This window comes from Pristis pectinata, chromosome 40 (genome assembly GCF_009764475.1).
Source record: "Pristis pectinata isolate sPriPec2 chromosome 40, sPriPec2.1.pri, whole genome shotgun sequence".
NCBI lineage: Eukaryota > Metazoa > Chordata > Chondrichthyes > Rhinopristiformes > Pristidae > Pristis > Pristis pectinata.
In genome coordinates, this window is record NC_067443.1 from 7,820,862 (window position 1) to 7,838,570 (window position 17,709).

The 17,709-nt window shown below is 45.6% G+C and overlaps 1 protein-coding gene across 5 annotated transcripts in view; it reads left to right on the forward strand.

Moving 5' to 3' along the window:
* Window positions 1-1,564: 1,564 nt before the first annotated feature.
* LOC127587552 (CUGBP Elav-like family member 3-B) overlaps window positions 1,565-17,709 on the forward strand; it is a 50,901-nt gene continuing 34,756 nt past the window's right edge. For 3 of the 5 annotated variants that reach the window (XM_052045985.1, XM_052045984.1, XM_052045986.1), the window contains exons 1-2: window positions 2,686-3,027; window positions 16,555-16,637. In XM_052045985.1, the coding sequence (XP_051901945.1) occupies window positions 2,883-3,027; window positions 16,555-16,637 (228 nt within the window). In that variant the 5' untranslated portion in view covers window positions 2,686-2,882. Of the gene's footprint in view, window positions 1,627-2,685; window positions 3,028-16,554; window positions 16,638-17,709 lie in introns of those variants that run through there. The other 2 variants (XR_007958790.1, XR_007958791.1) reach the window with 2 other exon arrangements.

Sequence of the window (17,709 nt, forward strand, 5' to 3'; positions counted from 1 at the left end):
AAGATAAACTATCCCGTTTTATTCTGATATATTTCCTTACTGTGATAAATGCAACATTGTCGAAACAGTACGCCACTCCCCTGTAACAAATACCATTATTACAATCTACACGACGTGGTTCCTCTGAGGGACATTACACACATACTCGAAACACTGTAAAACTTTACTGATAATAATTTACATGTTTTGGACTTGACTACATCACAGATATGCCTAATATTTAATATACATTATATTTATCCTGCATGGTACATTACCTGAAATACAACATATCTCTCAGCAATATTCATTATATTTCTTGTAGATGTTAACATTTTATTTAACATGCATCTGTTGAACGTCCAATAGTGAGGGAGCAGTGCACTGTCAGAGGATGGGTAGCTTGTGAGGTGTCCACTCCTTCCACTGCACTTTGAGGTTCTCACTGTCATCCTGAATGCTCCTTCTACACTTTGGGCGGAGATGAGCCAGGAGGAGTCAGTGGGGATCTGCATTTCTTTGAGCACGTGGTTGAATCTTCTCTCTATCCACTCGTCAATATCTTACTGTAACAGCGCTCAGAATTGTATGTGTGTTTTGACATCACCTTCAATGTACCAATACAGCCTTGGTCAACTGAAGAAATAGGTATTAAAGATGAGGAACTCAAAACCTGGCAGAAACATTCATGGTCTACCAGGCAGCAGAGATGTCTGCCCTAATAAAACCTGGCTACTGACAGCAAGGCACTGGAACAATACCACCAACGAAGTTGTCACCAAATCCTCCAAATTCTGTGGAAGGATAAGCAAACCAACATCAGAGTCCTCTTCCAGCCCAGCATCGGAAGGGCAGCACTGACGGAGTACAGCAATGCCGGAGGGGCAGTGCTGGGGGAGTGTGCGCTCTCAGAGGGAGTACTTCTGGGAGGTGTGTCTTTTGGTTACACAAGAGACTGCAGATGTTGGGACCTGGAGCATAGTAACAAACTGCTGGAGGAACTCAGCGGGTCGAGCAGCATCTGTGGAGGCAGAGAGACGGTGGACGTTTCAGGTCGAGACCCTGCATCAGGACTAAAACTTCTGGATGACGAATTAGGCTGAAGACCTTTCTGCTCTCCCTGGTGGTCCTGAGCATTACAATGGCACAATTTTAAGTTCTCCCTGCGGTCCTCAAACAACACTTTTCAACTCTGGCTAACGGCAGTCTGACTGTCGCAGATGATGGGAGGGTGCTGTGCACAAGCTGGCAGCAAAAACGATCACGTGCCCTTGGCCCCGCTGCACCCAGCGACGTGAGAGGCGCTATTGAATTCAAGACTCTTTCATTGCTGGGGTCAAGCTGTAGTTACACCATCCCCGCCGTGGGGCGGTGCCTCGCCACCGGCTGCAGACAGGTGCTGTTGCAATGTGATGGTTTACATAGACTTTTTATCACTGTGCAAACACTGTGCTTAAGGGACAGGCGAAAATGAGTTCAGAATGCATGCGTTGTACTATGCGAGCGCGCCCTGGCTCAGTTACCACCCATACACCGGCCCCACTTCATCTGGAAGCACGATTGGCGAGCATGGTCCAGTAGCAATACCACTAGTGTAAAATTAACATGCAATAGACATGGCTTGTGACATAAACAATGTTAGATGAAGTGAGTATGGAACCGATTTTCTGATTATTAAAATATTTAACCCTCTGCCTTGTAATGCATTGGTTTACATGGCAATTATCAGTAAAGTTTTAGTGTTTTGAGCATGTGTAATGTACCTCAGAGGACCACGTCGTGTAAATGATAATAATCTATTTGTTACAGGGGAGTGGCGTACTGTTTCGACAATGTTGCGTGTGGAGAGAATTAGCGTAAAATGCAATTAAGAAATTATTTTTTGTTAATGCCAGATGCCGCCTTGGAGCGAAATCCGTGCAGGCTGGCTGGAAGCCGGGGAGCAGTGCGCCTCAGGTGTCAGCGTGCAAAAGCTGCCATACTCCCAGAAGCACAAGCTTAAGAGTCTGATCTTCCGCTCCACCGCTCGCCGACCCCGCTTAAACCCCTTCACTCCCTTCCCAATTACTTTCAAACGTCCTATTACCCTTCCGAACATAGAAGGAAGCCGTTCGGCCCATCAAATCCATTCAGCTCCCAGAGCAATCAAATTCCCCGCAGGTATTTTCCCCACCCTGATTTTCCTCCCCCCACCAGATAACCTACCAGCCCACATAGTCTTTGGGATGTTGGAGTCACAGGGAGAACGTGCAAACTGTACAGTCGGGCTCGAACCCGGGTTACTGGAGCTTTGAGACAGCAGCGCTATCTCCTGCCTTTATCCCTCTTCCCCGTGGAGGCACAGTCAAAATAAATAAAAACAGAAGTGCAAGAGTTTTTAATTGTTGGTAAAACTTTTGAAAACGTTACATTTGACTTCAGTGCACTCTCTTGATATTGTTACTTTTGCATTGGGGACGATTGAAGTTAGTGCACTTTGAAACTGTTGTATTGAAGATTGAAACATTTTAATTGACATTCTCGGGAATTTACCTGCCCTGAAAGTCACTTTTAGAAATAAACATGTTAAGTATCAGAAGGTGGGAGTGCTGTGGTGTTTTCAGCCATTCGGCTGATGAAAGGGTTTACGGGTGATGTCAGTAATTTTTCTCTCTCTCTCTCCCCCTCCCTTCCCTCGCTCGCCGGTGTCTGGGGCTGATGCTGAAATGGCTGCAGACGAGAGAGGGGACTTTATCCAGACTCCGAGCTCTTTCCACGATTAGCAAAGACCTGCCTATCAAAGCCATCAATAACTCCACCGCCAGTCCGGCCAGTAACCTGATCAATAGCCACACTCCAGCGGCCGCTGCCAAATCCAGCCCAGTCACTCCACCTTCCCACTGCCGAGCACTCCCTTCATCCGAATGAAGGACCAGGACGCGATTAAACTCTTCATTGGGCAAATTCCGAGGAACCTCGAGGAAAAAGACCTGAAACCTTTATTTGAGGAATTTGGGAAAATTTATGAGCTCACAGTACTGAAAGACAGATACACCGGAATGCACAAAGGTAAGAAGAAAACATCGACAAAAATGCACAGAGAGAGCAGGTGGAACTGTTTATTATTAAAATGTAACCCTATTTTTAAATTGCAAATCTGCTGAAATTAGCAGATGGAGAGGGGAGGGAGGAATGTTTTCTTCTACAAAAAAGGAGCATACACCTACTAAAGAAAGAAAAGCAAACACGCCTTAAGCAATGACTTTATATCTTATATTTTACAAGCAAGAAATAGGTTGGGGTAAAAACAAGAGGTGCAGTGTTGAGGGAGCGGGGCAAGCAGTGAGTACCAGGAATAAATAAATAAGGTTCGGGGCTACGAGAGAGAGAGCTGGAGGAAGGAGATTGGGAACAAAGGGATGGGACGTCTGTAGGCGATTCAACTGGCTGGGAAGCAGACTAGCCACAAATGTATACAGGGAGATTTACTAAACTGGGAGAAGGAGCATTGGACAAGGTTAATCGATGAAGGAGAGAGGCACGTTAGGCAAGGTGGAAGGTGCAGAGCCGTAAAATATCTTTATTCAGTCAAAAAATGAGAACACAATAGATGAGACTTTTTAAAGAAAAGCGAGCTCTGAAACAAATATATTGGTGACAATCTGTCTGGTGGGCTGCTCGAACTCTCCTGTACTCTGAAATTACGAGAGTGCAATATCAGGGGGGAGGAACAAGCGAGCTTGGTCAAATATAGAGTTACACCTCTGCTGGGTTAAAACTGCAACGTTGGTGAATTATATTGAGACAATAGAAAGCACAACGAGAGAGTAAGGACACAGCCAGGAGATTTTCCAATTGTTTGCTTTAAATTCCAAGGAGAAAAGATTTTCTCTTTAGAACCCGCAGGGTGTAATCAGCTTCAGAGCAATTTGGGGATCACACACTTTGCACGTTTTGGGAGGGGGATAGGGAGGATGATTAAACAGGAGGTGAGGGGGAAGGGCGGCAGTGTCCTGTTTATTTCTGGGGTTCAGGCAAGGTTAGGCCCAGTTGTAGGAACGAGCAGTGCTTTAGCAGAGTGAGAGAGATGGACCAACAATTCAGAGATTCCAAGTGGAAGGAGGTTACTTACAACACATAAACTAGACAATACATGTTAGAGCTTTAAGATATTAATTGGGCAATATAACGGTGACATTTACAAGCCTTCGAAAGGAGTGGATGAGACCCTTGTGTGAGGAGGATTGGGTTACTCTGGATTTATGAGACATCAAGGAGCAATATCAGCCCCCCTCGTCACCTCCACCCCCTCCCCCAATTCCCACCTCTCCCTCCTTGACCTAGTTAATGCCCTGTGTCAGTAACACTGCAATCAGTGTAATGTTGCTGATTGAACTTTGCCAGAGGTGACACAACTGAGATCCCAGTGTCGGGCAACAGCAATCACACAGGGATCTCCCACAGTCTGCACGGAATGTGGTGGCAGAAACCCTTTGGAGGAAGCATTGCGTCAGGCTTTGACACCTCCTCCCCTCAATCCATCCCCTCCCAATGTACCTCCTTTCTCCACACACAACCCCCCCCCCCCAAAATGTAGCCATTTCCCACCATAATCCATACCTACTGCCTCCTCAAATCCAGCCACATCATTCCGAACCCCAGCCCCAGATCCAGAGACCTCACCCCCCACCAAATTCATACTTTCCTCCCCACACCCCCCAACCATCACTGCCTGAATTCACCCCCCCTCCCCCCCACTGGATCCACACCACCGTCCCCCACCCAAAAACACATCTCCCTCTCTCCCTGAATTCACACCTGCCTCGCCCCCAGAATCCACATGCCCCTCCCGCTGAATCCACACTTCCCACCCCGCCCTAATTGCCTAAGGTTTCTCCAGGATCTAGATAAACTGGGAAAATGGGCAAAGGAATGGCAGATGGAATTTAACTTGGACAGGTGCAAAGTCATGCATCTTGGGAAGTTAAACCAGGGCAGACTTGCTCAGTAAATGACAGGTTCCGGGGAAGTGTTGTAGAACAGAGACCTAGGGGTGCAGGTAGATAGTTCCCTGAAAGTGGTGACACGGGTAGACGAGGTGCTGAAGAAGGCATCTGGCATGCTTGCCTTCAAAGGGTGGGGCATTGAGTACAAAAGTTAGGATGTTATGTTACAGCTGGACAAGGTGTTGGTGAGACCGTACTTGGAGTATTGTGTTATAAGGCGACACTGCATAGGCTGGGACTGTTTTCCCTGGAGCGAAGGAAGCAGAGGGATGACCTTATGGAAGTTTATAAAATCATGAGGGGAATAGGTAATGTGAATGGCCAGTCTATTTCCCAGGGTAGAAGAGTCTAAACCTAAAGGGCATCAGTTTAAGTTGAGATTTAAAGGGACCTGAGGGGCAACTTTTTCACACGGAGGCTGGTGTGTATATGGAACGAGCTTCCAGAGGAAGTGGGAGAGGCGGGTACAATTACAATGTTTAAAAGACACTTGGACAGGTACGTGGATAGGAAAGGTTTAGAGGGATATGGGCCAAATGCAAGCAAATGGGACTAGGTCAGGAAGGCACTGGTTGGCATGGACAAGTTGGGCTGAATGGCCTGTTTCTGTGCTGATGGTAAAAGGGAAGAGTATGAAATAAACAGAGTGAAAATGAAATGGGGGCTGGTATCTTTAAAAGTAGACAAATAAAATATATCCCAAGCTCTGGAAAATAAGTGAGGGAAGAAATCCCAAAGACTCTGACCATTATCTTCCACTCCTCTTCAGATACATGTGTGGTGCCAGAGGGTTGGAAAATTGCTAATGTACTCACATTGTTTAAAAAGAGCACAAGGAATGAACTGTGTAATTACAGGTCAGTCAGCCCAGCCAAGGTGGTGAGCAAATTTATTGGCAAAAATTCTGAGGGACGGCGTAAGTAATTATTCAGAATGACTCGAGTTAATCAAGGACAGTCAGCGTGCATGGGTATGTTGAGTAATGCCATGTCTTACATTCTTTAAAGTAATGGTTGATGAGGGCAACACATTTGATACAGTTTATGGGAATTTTAGCAAACTGTTTGACAATATCCCACATTACAGACTGACCAGTGAAGCAAAAGTCCATGGGATCTGAGAGACAGTGGCAAACTGGATTAAAAGTTGGCTCAAAGAAGCGAGGATAATGATCAGTGGGAGTGTTGGTGAGTAGGTTGTATGCAGTGAGCTTCTGCACAGTTGCAGAGTTTGGGGACAAGTACATTGGTAAAATAAAGGTTTAGAGGGATATGGGCTAAACGAGGGCAAATAGGACTGGCTTAGACGGGCATCTTGGATGGCATGGACCAGTTGGGCTGTGTTACTCTACAACTCTGTAGCAGTTCAACACTGGCAGCTATTTGTGGTATGTTGCAATGACTCAGATATAAATACCAGGGCCACAATACAGTTTGGAGATGTTTGATATTGAGGAGAAAATTGTAGATTGTAAGAAGATATAAATGGAGTGGTCAAGTGGACAACCCAGAGGGATTCAGTGCAGAAAAATGTGAGGTACTGCATTTGGTGAAGGCAGACAGGACAAGGGGATAAATGATAGGACATTGAATAGCAGGGTATTTGGTTTTCCAGCGATCCCTGGAAGTAACAGGACAGGGTAAATAAGATATTTGTAAAGAAATGCAGCTACTTCCTTTACTGGCGAGGGTAGGGAGGTTATGCTGGAACTGTATGAAGCATTAGTTAGGTCACAGCCGGTCACTTTACCACAGGAAGGATGTGATTACACTGGAGAGGGTGCAGAGGAGATTTACCAGGATGTTGCCAGACTGCAGAATTAGCTATGAGAGACTGTCCAGGCTGGGGTTGTTTACTTCGAAACAGAGGAGAGATTTAATCGACATTGAATAAATTATGGAAGCCATGAACTCAATGAGGGACGATGTTTCCTTTAGCAGAGAAACAAAAACTAAAAGAGAGAAATTAATGGAGTGGGGAAATGTCAGTACTCAAAAAAAGGGAAGAAGGCAAAACTGCCCACACATTGAAAGAGAGCCTGGTTGAGCACATGAACTACAAGACTGCAGACAAAGAGCTGGGATGTGGGAACTGTGGATGGGATAAACCAAGGAGCTACCTGTATAATTTTGGTAGAGTTATAAGGATGTCATACCTTTCATGATGTTCATTTTTGCCAATCAGAAGAGATGTACATCCCAGCACCCCTAGCCTTGGCTGTAAGGTGAATGACAATCAAACGCATTCTGGCAATCTGAATTAAAAATGCTCAGCAGGTCGGGAAGCATCTGTGGAAAGGGAAAGGTTAGTATTTCAGGTCAAAGATCCTTCATCAAGTTGCATCAGGTGCTCATCAAGTTGCATCAGGTGCTCATCAAGATGCATTTCAAGTGGGTTTAGAGCACCTGTGCACAGTGTGAATGGGTTCACAGAGAAAGGGGGCACAGCCAATGGACTTGCAGCAAAAGTCCTTTTACATGGAGCACATACAGACAGAGGAAGTTACGCTGCATCTGTATAAAGTGTGCAGCAGTTTCACCAGTGTGCCCAGGCACACAGGTTAGATGAGAGGGGTGACAGAAACTTGTCCTGTATTCCTGAAATCTGAAAAGTGAATTGACTGCATTTTTTTGATAATTTGAAGGGAATTATTAAGAGTAAAATATTTCCACTGGTGGGAGAGTCTAAGGCAACCTTAAGATTTGACCCAGCCCTTTATGGAGAGAGATTAGGAAAAATCTTCACACAGGGGAGCAGAAGTGTGGAACTTTCTCCCACACGATGTAGCTGATCCAAGCCTGGTTAATAATCTTAAGTCAGAATTTTTTTCTAGATGAGAATATTAATGGGAATATAGTGAGGTGGCTGATTGAAGCTAAAGTAGTGATTGAATGGTAAAACAGATTTGAACCTGTCCCTGTTTGGGCTGTGTTAGAAGGAAACAGTGGGCTGAATTGTGTTTTTATTCAGTTTTTGGGACAATGTGTTCGTCACTGAAAAGGCAGCATGTAATGCCTGTCCCTGGTGAAAGTGAGCTGCCTTCTGGAACATAAGGCAGCCTTTCGGGTGAAGGTGTTCCTGCATTGGGGAGGGAGTTCCAGGATTCGGGCACGGCAATAACGAAGGAATAGCAATTCCTAAATCAGGATGGGGCACAGCTTGGAGAAGAATCTGCAAGCGGCGGTGTTCCCCTGCACCTGTTGCCCTTGTCCTTCCTGACGGTAGAAACTCTGGGTTTGGGAGGAGTTGTCGGAGTAGCCTGGGAGAGTAACAGGAGCACATTTTACGGATGGTACACACTGCAGCCACTACGGGCAGCAGTGGAGGGAACGCATCTTTAGGGTGTGTTGTTAATAAGGCAGGCTGCTTTGTCCTGAGTATTTTTGGAGCTACACTCATCCGCTTATGTGGGCACCACCACCACTGACCTGTACCTCGTAGATGATGGAAAGGCTTTGGGGAGTTAGTTGGTGAGTCACTTGTCATGGGATACTCAGCCTCTGACCTGTTCTTGGAGTCAATTTTTGCAGCTGGTCCAGTTGAGTTTCTGGTCAATATTGAACCCCATTATGTTGATGATGGGGGACCTGGAGGTAGCAATACCTTTGAATGCCACATGTAGACTTCCTCCTGTTATGATTGGGGGTAGAGGGATATATAGGAGATGGGGAAGAGAAGAGTTTTTGTGGGAGAAGTGGAGGATTAGAGGTTAGGGAGAAGAGTTGGACTGAGGAAGATGGCGGATGGGATCAGTGAGATGGAAGAAGGGAACCAAAGTTCACTTGCAATACCATGCCACAGTCTCACAAGCAAAGGCAAGGGCATTGTTTAATTATTGTATATGTTGTATAATTCTAAACACATCAATGGTAACTGACCTGGAGCCATAGTTCATGCTCGCTCTGTCAGCCTGCCACTCCCCGTGGTGTCTCTGGGAGTTGAGGGCTGATGCCAACCTCCGCAATCTCTCGTACATTCTCCCCAACTTTGTGAATCTGGGCCCAGTTGTGCACTCCAGCGAAGTCCGTCAATTCCAGAATGACTTCTCCTCTGTATGAGCGTATCGGTCAAATGGAATCAAGTTGATTGAATTTGGGGTTCAGTTAGAGAGAGAGTAGGCAAATGAAAAACAACAAACAAAGCAGCTGATGTCAGTTCTGCAAGTTGAAGTTTTGGCAGTACCCAGGTCTCCCTGGAGTGGCTCAGGAGCCTCCATGCTTATCGAGCTGTGAGCTTGCTTGCAGTAGTAGCAAAGGGAAGAGATCCAGAGCTGTTAACAAAGAAGGCAAAACACCTCCTAATCAGTGTGTCCCCCTCCCCAACCTCAAAATCTTAAAATCCTTCCTTCCCTCCTATACATCCAGGCTGGTGGCTTTAAAGAGTGTTGACGTACTACAGGCATTGGCTTTGCCAGGAGGGTATTGGAGGGAGAGGTTTTAAACCTCATTTAGGGATGAAGAAAGGATTTGGGGATTTAGGATATTAGAGAGGGGACTGGGAAATTTAATATTAGGGACTATGGGATCTGGAATATAAGTAAGGGCTCTGGGAGTTAGGGAATGAGGGATTTTTGAGACAATATGAGGAAGTGGCTTTAGAAATAACATGGAAGAACGTAGGTGGTTGGATATGAGGAGGAGGGTCTTAGGAAAAATGTAAAAGGAAGCCGCTTTGGAAGTTAGGGTATGAGAGGCTTTGGGATGAAATGAGGAACTATGGGGAGCTTTGGGAGAGCATATGAGAGAGAAGCTTTGGGGCTTTTGAGTGTTAGGGTGTAAGAGGAATGGGTTTTGTGTGTCAGGAGACTGGAAGATCTCTGCTCTTCAAGTGGCCTTATGAGGTCCTTTAAGTCTACTGGACAGGGCAGATCTTGGTGTAATATCGCATTCACAGGACAGCCGCTCCGACAGTGTAGCATTCCCTCAGTTCCAGTACTGGGAGCACTGGCCTGTTCAAGTGGCTGGAACCCATGACCTTCTGACGCAGCTAAGGGAGCTGCCCATGGAGTTGAGGCTTCTGCTGGATGCGATCAGACCTATTGCATGTGCACTGGGGGTGTTTATTTCGGTGGTGGTTGTTGGCAGGTACTGGGATTGGATGACAGTGCCATTGACCTGGGTTTGGTCCTGACCTCCAGCGCTGTCTGTATGGAGTTTGCACGTTACCCCGTAACCATGTGGGCTTCCTATGGGTGCTCCAGTTTTCTCACGCTTCCCAAAAATGTTTGGGTTGGTAAAAGACACCCAAGTGTGAAGGTGAAAGATAGAACCAGTGGCAAGTTGATGGGAATGTGGGGAGGATTAATGTAAGTGGATGCTTGATGGTTAGTGTGGATTTGCTGGGCCAAAGGGCCTGCTTTTGTGCTGTGCCTCTGTGATATCTCAGAGTTCTCACTCAACAGCGATTTTAAATTGCCTAATATCCTGGATACTCGTGTGGAAAATCAACTGTTGGTGCTGCTTTGTTCTTATTTGAACAGTTTTTCTTAAAATCTTGTTCAAGTTTATCGTTATCCTAGGCACAGGGTATAAGTGCCATGAAACTGAGCTTTTTGCAGCAGCAGCACAAGGACAAACATAAGTTAATATAAATTGTACATAACTTACACGTGTGCAAACTAAATGACAATGACACCAGTGCAAGATTGAGAGAGAAAAGAAATCCAGTCCGAGGTAGTGTTGGGGTTTCAGGTTGGTTCGAGAACCTGATGGCAGTGGGGAGGAAGCTGGTGTTGAACCTTGTGGTGTGGGGGATACTAACTACGAACCGCTTTACTGCCTCGGGTTATTCAATGAGATTTTCCAATGTGATCATCTCTAGGAATGTATCCAATCAGAGTTGACAACCCAATCGCCTGATACCCCCCAAAATGAACAAAAGGAGTATGGAGTGAGGTGGGCTTGATGGCATCAGGGCATGATCTCATTGGATGCCAGAATAGGCTCGAGTTGGATGGTGCTGCCCTCTAACCTGAGATCACCTTACCAGCGAGATTTGTACAGTTAACTGCCTTCACAGATGTCATGTGACTGGCTGTCCTGACCCTGGACCAACATTTCAGTTAGGGGAGTAAAAAGGCGATAAATACAACCAAACAGAGCACTGGGAGCCATTTCTGGGGAGTAACAGAGATGGTTATATGGAACTGGCCACTCCTGCTGTGGGTCACCCATCGATAACATTGGATCCGTTTGTGTCTCTGCTTGTAGGCAATACAGCTCTGCGTCTCACAGCCTTGACGTGTTCCTTTGTTTGTGGTCTCTCTCGCTCCCTGCCCTGATTAACCCATCAACCCATGGGTTTATCAACACAGTAACCAGGATGCAGAGGAGATTCAGCAGGATGTTGCCTGGACTGGAGCACTTCAGTTATAAGGAGGGCACCGGTCCTTTCCACCCTCTCTGCAACTTGAAATTATCTTGTTTTCTCTTTCCCTGTTCCAACGAAGGGTCTTCGACTTGAAATTTTAACTACATTTCTCTCTCTGCAAGTGCTACCTTCCCTAATGAGTGTTCTAGAATTTCCTGTTCAATTGTTAGAGCATATTTGTAGAAAGATGCACAGTTTGGCTCTCCTTGCACCTTGGTTATTGTGTAGAGCTGTGGTCTCCATGTCACGTCATTAGTAACACAGTACGGGAACAGGCCCTTCAGCCCAACTGGTCCATGCCAACCAAGATGCCCCATCCAAGCTGGTCCCATTTGCCAGCATTTGGCCCATAACATTCTAAACCTGTCAACTGTCTTTTAAAAACTGTTATTGTACCTGCCTCATCTACTTCCTCTGGCAGCTTGTCCCACGTAGATACCACCCTTTGTGTAAAACAAAAAATGTTGCCCCTCAGGTTTCTATTAAATCTTTCCCCTTTCGCCTTAAACCTGTGCCCTCTAGTTCTTGATTCCCCAACCCTGGGGAAAAAAGACTGTGTGCACATTCACCTTAACTACACCCCTCATGATTTTATACACCTCTATAAGATCACCTCTCAGTCTCCTACACTCCATTACAGTAGACTACACTTGGAGCACATGCAGAGACCAGTCCCCATAGACCACACTACAAGCATCATTTTCATTTCAGATCTCCAGATATCTTGGTTAGACGATACTGGAGCAACATGTACAGTTCTGGCCTCATAACAAAAAGCACTAAGAAAGGTGGGAAAAATGATTGAGATATGAGAGATTATACATATTATGAAACACTGAATAGGCTGAAGCTCTGTTCTCTAACAAAGGAAACACAGATGTGAACAGCACAGCTGGATTTAGGGGGAAGCTCAATAAACACATGGCAGTGAAAAGAATGGAAAGTTCTGCTGATGGGATTAGTCAGAGTGGTGACAGGAAGCTGGTGTGAAGCATGAGCATGGATCTGCCAGGCCAAGTAATCTGTTCCTGGGTCATAAATTCAATGGACTTTGGAGACTGATAGATTCTGCCCTGGAGTCTAACTAGAAGCCACTTGTTACACTTCTCCACCCCACTATCAATCCTATGATTAAGCTCACTGAAATATTTTAATCCTGCCATTCGATATACCTAAAAGCCTGGTTAAACTAATCATTTCCTTCCCCTCTGACTCAGTTTGCTTGTTGATTCAAGGACTGAAAAGGCTCTCCCCTCTCGTTGTAATCCCTTGCAGCAGGGCTGCAGCGTGTCCTGTGATGTAGCAGCCTTGCCAGGGCTGAGGCAAGAGGGCAGGTGAGAGGCACACATTTGCCAACTCCTGGGATCTCCCCAGAGATTAAACTCTCGTCTCCAGGACAGCTGAGAGCAGCAGCAGGGAGGAGATTCCTTGGGGGCTTTAAATGAAATTGTCAGTTGTTTTTATCCTCCTTTGCCTTTCATTCTTACCAGGTGTAAGAGAGGGCATGAGGCCAGATGGTCAGGTCTATTTCCAACCGGAGTGGCAACGGTGTAGGGAAGCTTAAAGGGATAGCAAATGTTGCAGGATGCATCGTGACCGCTCCATGTGTGGCTCCAGGCTCCAAAGAGGTTCTGAACATTAGCTCAGCGCAGTGGCACAGCCAGTAGAGCTGTTGCCTTACAGCTCTAGTATCCTGGGTTCCAGCCCTGACCTCAGCTTTCTGTGTGGAGTTTGCATGTTCTCTCTGTGCCCGGCATGGGTTTCCTCTGGGTACTCCACAGTTTTCTCTCGCACCCCAGGGATGTGTGGGTTGGTAGATTATTGGGCCGCTGTAGGATGGGAGTGAGTGATAGAGTTCGTGGGAGCTGATGGGAACGTTAGGAGAATAGGTTATAAGGAAAGTAAGTGAGGAAAGAGATTGCTGTGTGAGTCAGGATAGACGATGGACAATGGGCAGAAATTATGGAAAGGTGGATCTTTTGGTTTAAATTGTGAGAGAATGATCTAGGACCCTTATCCATTTGCAATGAAGATTTCCAGGTGTGTGCATCCTCAATCTTACCCCACCCCTCCCCATTATTTGGCTCTCCTTAACTCCCGGACTTCAAGTTCCTGCCCTGAATATTCAACCTCTACTGCACAAAATTAAGTTCTTCACAGATTTACTGCAAAGAGTTGTGTGGAAAGACTAGAGGGGGTGGGTTTGTTCGCTTGGAACAGGCAGTTATGAGGGGATCTGATGGGGTATTTAAAATCAGGAAAGTTATAGACAGGAACTTTCCATTGGCAGGGTGGGTACAAAGGATAAAGGTGACTGGCCAAAGAACCAAAAGTGATAAGAGAGGAAACTTTTTTTCTTACTCAGTGAGTGGTACAAGTCTGGAATGTACTACCAGGCTGGAAAGGGAGTTGGATCAGTATGTTGTAGTGTGACAAGGAAAAGCTGAGAGAGTGGGTGAACTAGGTTGGTCTTGTATGGGGTGAATACAGGATCAATGGGCTGTATGATCTCCTACGGTGTTGCAGTCAGTCTGTGCTTCAATCTCCCCATCACTGTCATCCGTGCTTGGGTGGGTGAGGGAGAAAGGTCACTTCCCCAGTCATCGTCTGGCCACCCCCGTGCTGGATGGTGTCTGCAGCGCTCAGTGATGGGATGGTTTGTGATACCCTCCGCAGTCAGACGGTTGGTTACTGCCTACCTGCTGTAGTACTAGGTGTTCGAGATTGGTCATCTATGAAGCTGAAGGAGTTGGGGTAGGTTGCCAACCCTTGTTAGTTGTTTCTTAGAGATTTTATCACATGATCTGCCTCCAGCTATCCCCATTGTTTACCCAATTCGCCTATCCTCTCAGGCCCCCACCTTCTGACAGCCAATCGGAAAGCAAATAGAATCTTTGTGACCTGATTAGTTGGTCAGAAAATGGTTACAGCACGCAAGGAGGCCATGTGCCTCATTGTCCATGCCATCTCTGTGTGAGAGCATTCCAGCTAGCCCCATTCCTAACCTTTGCCCATTTCCTTTCAGACACTTCCTCAGCTGCAGTTGAATCTGTCTTTACTACTCACTCTTGTAATGCATTCGGGATCACAGCCATTTAAAATATGAGAGACCACAGTTGCTGGAATCTGGAGCAACATGCAGTCTGCTGGAGGAACTCAGCGGGAGATGCTGCCTGACCTGCTGAGCCCCTCCAGCAGATTGTTTGTTGCTTAAAAATAATCATGTGCCCCCTCCAAAGCCTTTACATTTTTTTCTTGAGGTGTAGCACCCAGAACTGGACTTGGTACTCCAGTTGTGAGCAAAAAGTGTTATGTAAAGGTTCATCATGACTTCTTTGCTCTAGTATTCCAAGCCTTTATTTATAAACCCCAGGATCCCCTATCCTATTTTACCCATTTTCTAAATGTGCTTTACCACGTTCAATGAACCGTGTACATATATACTCCCAGGTCTCCCTGTTTTGGTACCTCTTTTAGATTTGTGCCCTCCGGTTTATATTGTCTCTTATTCTTCCAACCAAAATGTAACGCATGCAATCACAAAGAAGGAATGCCATCGGCTCCACTTCATTAGGAGTTTGAGGAGATTTGGTATGTCACCAAAGACCCTTGCAAATTTCTTTAGATGTACAGTGGAGAGCATTCTGACTGGTTGTATCACCACCTGGTACGGAGACTTCAATGTACAGGATCACAAAAGTCTGCAGAGGGTTGTAGACTCGGCCAACTCCATCACAGGCACAACCCTCCCCACCATAGAGGACATCTTGAAGAGGCGATGCCTTAAGAAGGAGGCATCCATCACTAAGGACCCTCACCATCTGGGACGTGCCCTCTTCTTATCACTACCATCGGGGAGGAGGTACAGGAACCTGAAGACCCACACTCAATGATTCACGAACAGCTTCTTCCCCTTCGCCATCAGATTTCTGAATGATCCATGAACACTACCTCGTTATTCCTTTGCGCACTATTTATTTTTGTAACTTTGTCTTTGCACTGTACTGCTGCCGCAAAACAACAAATTTCACATCATACACGTCAGTGAAAGTAAATCTGATACTGATTTATCAGCATTAAACTTCACCCACCACCTATCTGCCCAGTCCACCAGGCTGTCTCTATTGCGTTGAGGTCTATTGCCGCCACCCTCACAATTCACTTAACCTCCAAGTTTGGTCTCATCTGCAAACTAAAGATATAACCTGTGCACCCAAGTCTGCTCCAGTAATAATTATTCAGAAAACCCTTTACACTTCTCCCTGTTGCCAACACAACTACTGTTCTCCGTTTCCCATTTTCTACTTCTGCTGCCACAGATCTTTTTATTGCATGGCCTTCAATCTTGGTTTGTGTCATTTTCCATAGCTGATGTAATGCTCACTGTTTCATAACTGTTCCCACTGATCTTTGAGTGATAGCTTTTCTCCCCCTCAATTTTTTTTTATAATTAACAAAATTGTTCAAAGGCTTTATTATATAATTTATGTACTCTATGGTTTTATCTGTTTTCTTTGTGTTATAGTCATAGAGCTGTATAGCACAGAAACGGGCCCCTCACCCAACTGGTCCATGGCGACTGTGATGCTGATCTACACTACTCCCATTTGTCTGCGTTAGGCCCATATTCCGCTATCAAAGTGCCTGTCCAAATGTCTTTTAAATGTTGTAAAGTCAAGTTTATTGTCATAGGCACGAGTACGTGTATGTACGAGTGCAATGAAAAACTTACTTGCAGCAGCATCACAGCCACATAGCATCAGGTAAGCATCATTCACAAGAAAGACACACGTTAAACACAATTTTTACAAGAAAGAACACAATTGGAACAAAAAAAGTCCATTTTGGTGCAAAGTTATTAAAGTGGTCATAGTGTTGCTAAACTCTAAGTGATTAGGGTTGTGCAGGTTGGTTAAAGATCCAAATGGTCGAAGGGAAGTAGCTGTTCTTGAACCTGGTGAGGCTTCCGTACCTCCTGCCTGATGGTAGTTGCGAGAAGATGGTGGGGATCTTTGATTATAGGTGTTGCCTTCTTGAGGCAGCATCTCCTGCAGATACTGTAGGTGTAATTGTGGTAGAGTCAAGTTAATATTAAATTCCTGGCAACTCCAGGGAAGTCCTTAGTGCAGGTTAAGTAACTGATCTCTGGGGTTAGCTACCATACCCACCAGTGAAACTTCCGAGATTCCCATGGTGATTTTGTGATTTCTACCCCACAAAGGTTGCGCCTTCCTGACGTACTGTGCGAGGGAGTCTGCATTGAAAGCACAGACTGCGTTACATGAGCAGAAGACACTGCCTGGGGTAAGTGAGAGTTGCCGTACAAAGGAAGGTTTATAAATGATTAACATTGCAAAATCAAATAAATGGGACTGGTGGGGTGGAAAGACTGGCAAACGTGGGATTGTTCTTCCCAGAGCAGGGAGTGTAATGCAAGTTCCACAATGAGCAGTGTATATAGGAGCCAGTCTCCAAGTTCAGCTACGTCAAAGTCAGAGTTTCTTGTCATCTGCACAAGTCCATGTGTGCACAGGTGCAATGGAAAACTTACTTGCAGCAGCATCACAGGCACAGAGCATCATATTAACAGCATTATAAGAAAAACATAAATTAAATAAATTATACACAATTTTTACAAGAAAGAACACAATTAGAACAAAAAAAAGTCCATTTTAGTGCAAAGTGGTCATAGTGTTGCTGTACTAAGGTAGTGATTTGGGTTGTGCAGGTTGGTTCAAGCACCAAATAGTTGAAGGGAAGTAACTGTGCTTGAACCAGGTGGTGTGGGACTTCAGGCTTCTGTACCTCCCGCCCGATGGTAGCTGTGAGAAGAAGGCACGGCCTGGATGGTGGGGATCCTTGATAATGGATGTTGCCTTCTTGAGGCAGTGCCTCCTGTAGATACTACCAACAGACGTGCACACTGGTTATCCCCAGACAAGAGTATTCCAACCAATTTTGGGACCCACATTTTAGGGAAGATATCAGGGCCTTGGAGAGTGTGTAGAGGAGATTTATTGGAATGGTCCCAGGGAAGAGAGACTTTGGCTCACAAGGAGAGTCTGGAGAAGAACAGAAAAGGCTAAGCAGAGATTTAAAAGGGTTGTTTGAAATCCCAAGAGGTTTAAAAGAGTAAATCAAGTGATTTACTTTCAGGCGTGATCAGAGGATTAAATTAATTGGCAAAAGAACCAAAGGGTGAAATGAGCAGAATCTTTTTACAGGTCAGAGTCATTTGGCATAGGAACAGGCCCTTCAGCCCAACTGGTCCATACTGACCAAGATTCCCATCCAAGCTAGTCCATTTGCCCAAGTTAGGTTCATTTCCCTTTAAACCTTTTCCTGTCTATGTACCTGTCCAAGTACCTTTTAAATG